Source organism: Grammomys surdaster, unplaced genomic scaffold, assembly GCF_004785775.1.
Source record: "Grammomys surdaster isolate TR1022 unplaced genomic scaffold, NIH_TR_1.0 374, whole genome shotgun sequence".
In the NCBI taxonomy this organism is placed as follows: Eukaryota; Metazoa; Chordata; class Mammalia; order Rodentia; family Muridae; genus Grammomys; species Grammomys surdaster.
The window spans coordinates 520,460-521,803 of record NW_021604793.1 but is presented as its reverse complement, the minus strand read 5'-3'; the positions used below and the strand labels follow the sequence as shown (position 1 = coordinate 521,803).

General features: G+C 53.8%; 1 protein-coding gene across 1 annotated transcript in view; it reads left to right on the top strand.

The window, feature by feature from the left end:
- The window catches only part of Itgb7 (integrin subunit beta 7), a 16,936-nt gene that overhangs the window by 13,125 nt on the left and 2,467 nt on the right, over nucleotides 1-1,344 (top strand). The window contains exons 10-11 of the mRNA XM_028781192.1: nucleotides 176-369; nucleotides 869-1,092. Coding sequence (XP_028637025.1) covers nucleotides 176-369; nucleotides 869-1,092 — 418 coding nt within the window. The remainder of the gene's footprint in view (nucleotides 1-175; nucleotides 370-868; nucleotides 1,093-1,344) is intronic.

Below are 1,344 nucleotides of genomic sequence, written 5' to 3'. Positions count from 1 at the left end.
AGGGTGTGTGGTGTGTGTGTACACATGAGGGTGTGTGGTGTGTGTGTGTACATGAGGGTGTGTGGTATGTGTGTGTGTACATGAGGGTGTGGTGTGTGTACGTGAGGGTGTGTGGTGTGTGTGTGTGTACATACATGAGGGCGTGTACAGCGTTGTCTGGCCCTCCTGTCTTCAGGTGGATTTCTGGGTTACTCTTCAAGCCACTCACTGCCTCCCAGAAGCCCATGTCCTACGGCTCTGGGCCCTTGGCTTCTCAGAGGAGTTAACTGTGGAGCTGCACACACTGTGTGACTGTAATTGTAGTGATGCCCAGCCTCAAGCTCCCTACTGCAGCGATGGACAGGGCGACCTTCAATGCGGAATATGCAGGTGAGGGCTTTATGTATTCCTGTAGCTCCTGGCAAGTGACCTTCTCCTTCATTTCTCGGCTTTCTGCCCTCCTGGAGTCTCTGCCTGAGTGTCATACCCCAAAGCTTCCCATGTATGCTAGGCCTTTGCCTTGACCTGAGTCCCCCCTCCCCTCCTTGACCCTTGGTAGACTTTTGTATCTTGTTTCAGCTACTCTGTCTCCAGCAATGGTTCCAACCTTCCTAACGCTGCAACGCTTTAATAGAGTTCCTCATGTTATGGTGACCCCGAACCATAAAAATTATTTTCACTGCTACTTCATAACTGTAACTTTGCTACTGTTATGAATTGTAACATAAATATCTGTGTTGTCCCACAGTTTTAGGGGACTCCTGTGAAAGGGCCATTTGACTCCCAAAGGGTCACAACCCACAGGTTGAAAACTGCTGGCCTAGGATATCTTGAGAGATGGGTCAGAGTTGATTGAACTCTGACCCGTCTCTCTGCTTTCCCCTCCCAGCTGTGCCCCTGGCCGCCTTGGTCAGCTGTGTGAATGCTCTGAGGCTGACCTGTCCTCCCCAGATTTGGAATCTGGCTGCCGCGCCCCAAATGGGACAGGGCCCCTATGCAGCGGGAAGGGTCGATGCCAATGTGGACGCTGCAGCTGCAGTGGACAGAGCTCTGGGCGTCTGTGCGAGTGTGATGATGCCAGTTGTGAGCGACATGAGGGCATCCTCTGTGGAGGTACCTAGAGCTTTTGGGAGGAGGGAGGGGAGGAGGGAGAGGGAAGAGGAAGAAGGAAGAGGGAGAAGGAGGAAGGAGATGGAGGAAGGAAGGAGAGAAGGGAGGGGGAGGAGAGGAAAGAGGAGGAGGGAGGAAGAGAAGGGAAGGGAAGGAGAAGGAGGAGGGAAGGGGAGGAGGGAGAGGAGAAGGGAGGGAGAGGGGGAGAAGGGGAAGGGAGGGGGAAGGGGAGAGGAAAAAGGAGGAAGGAGGGAA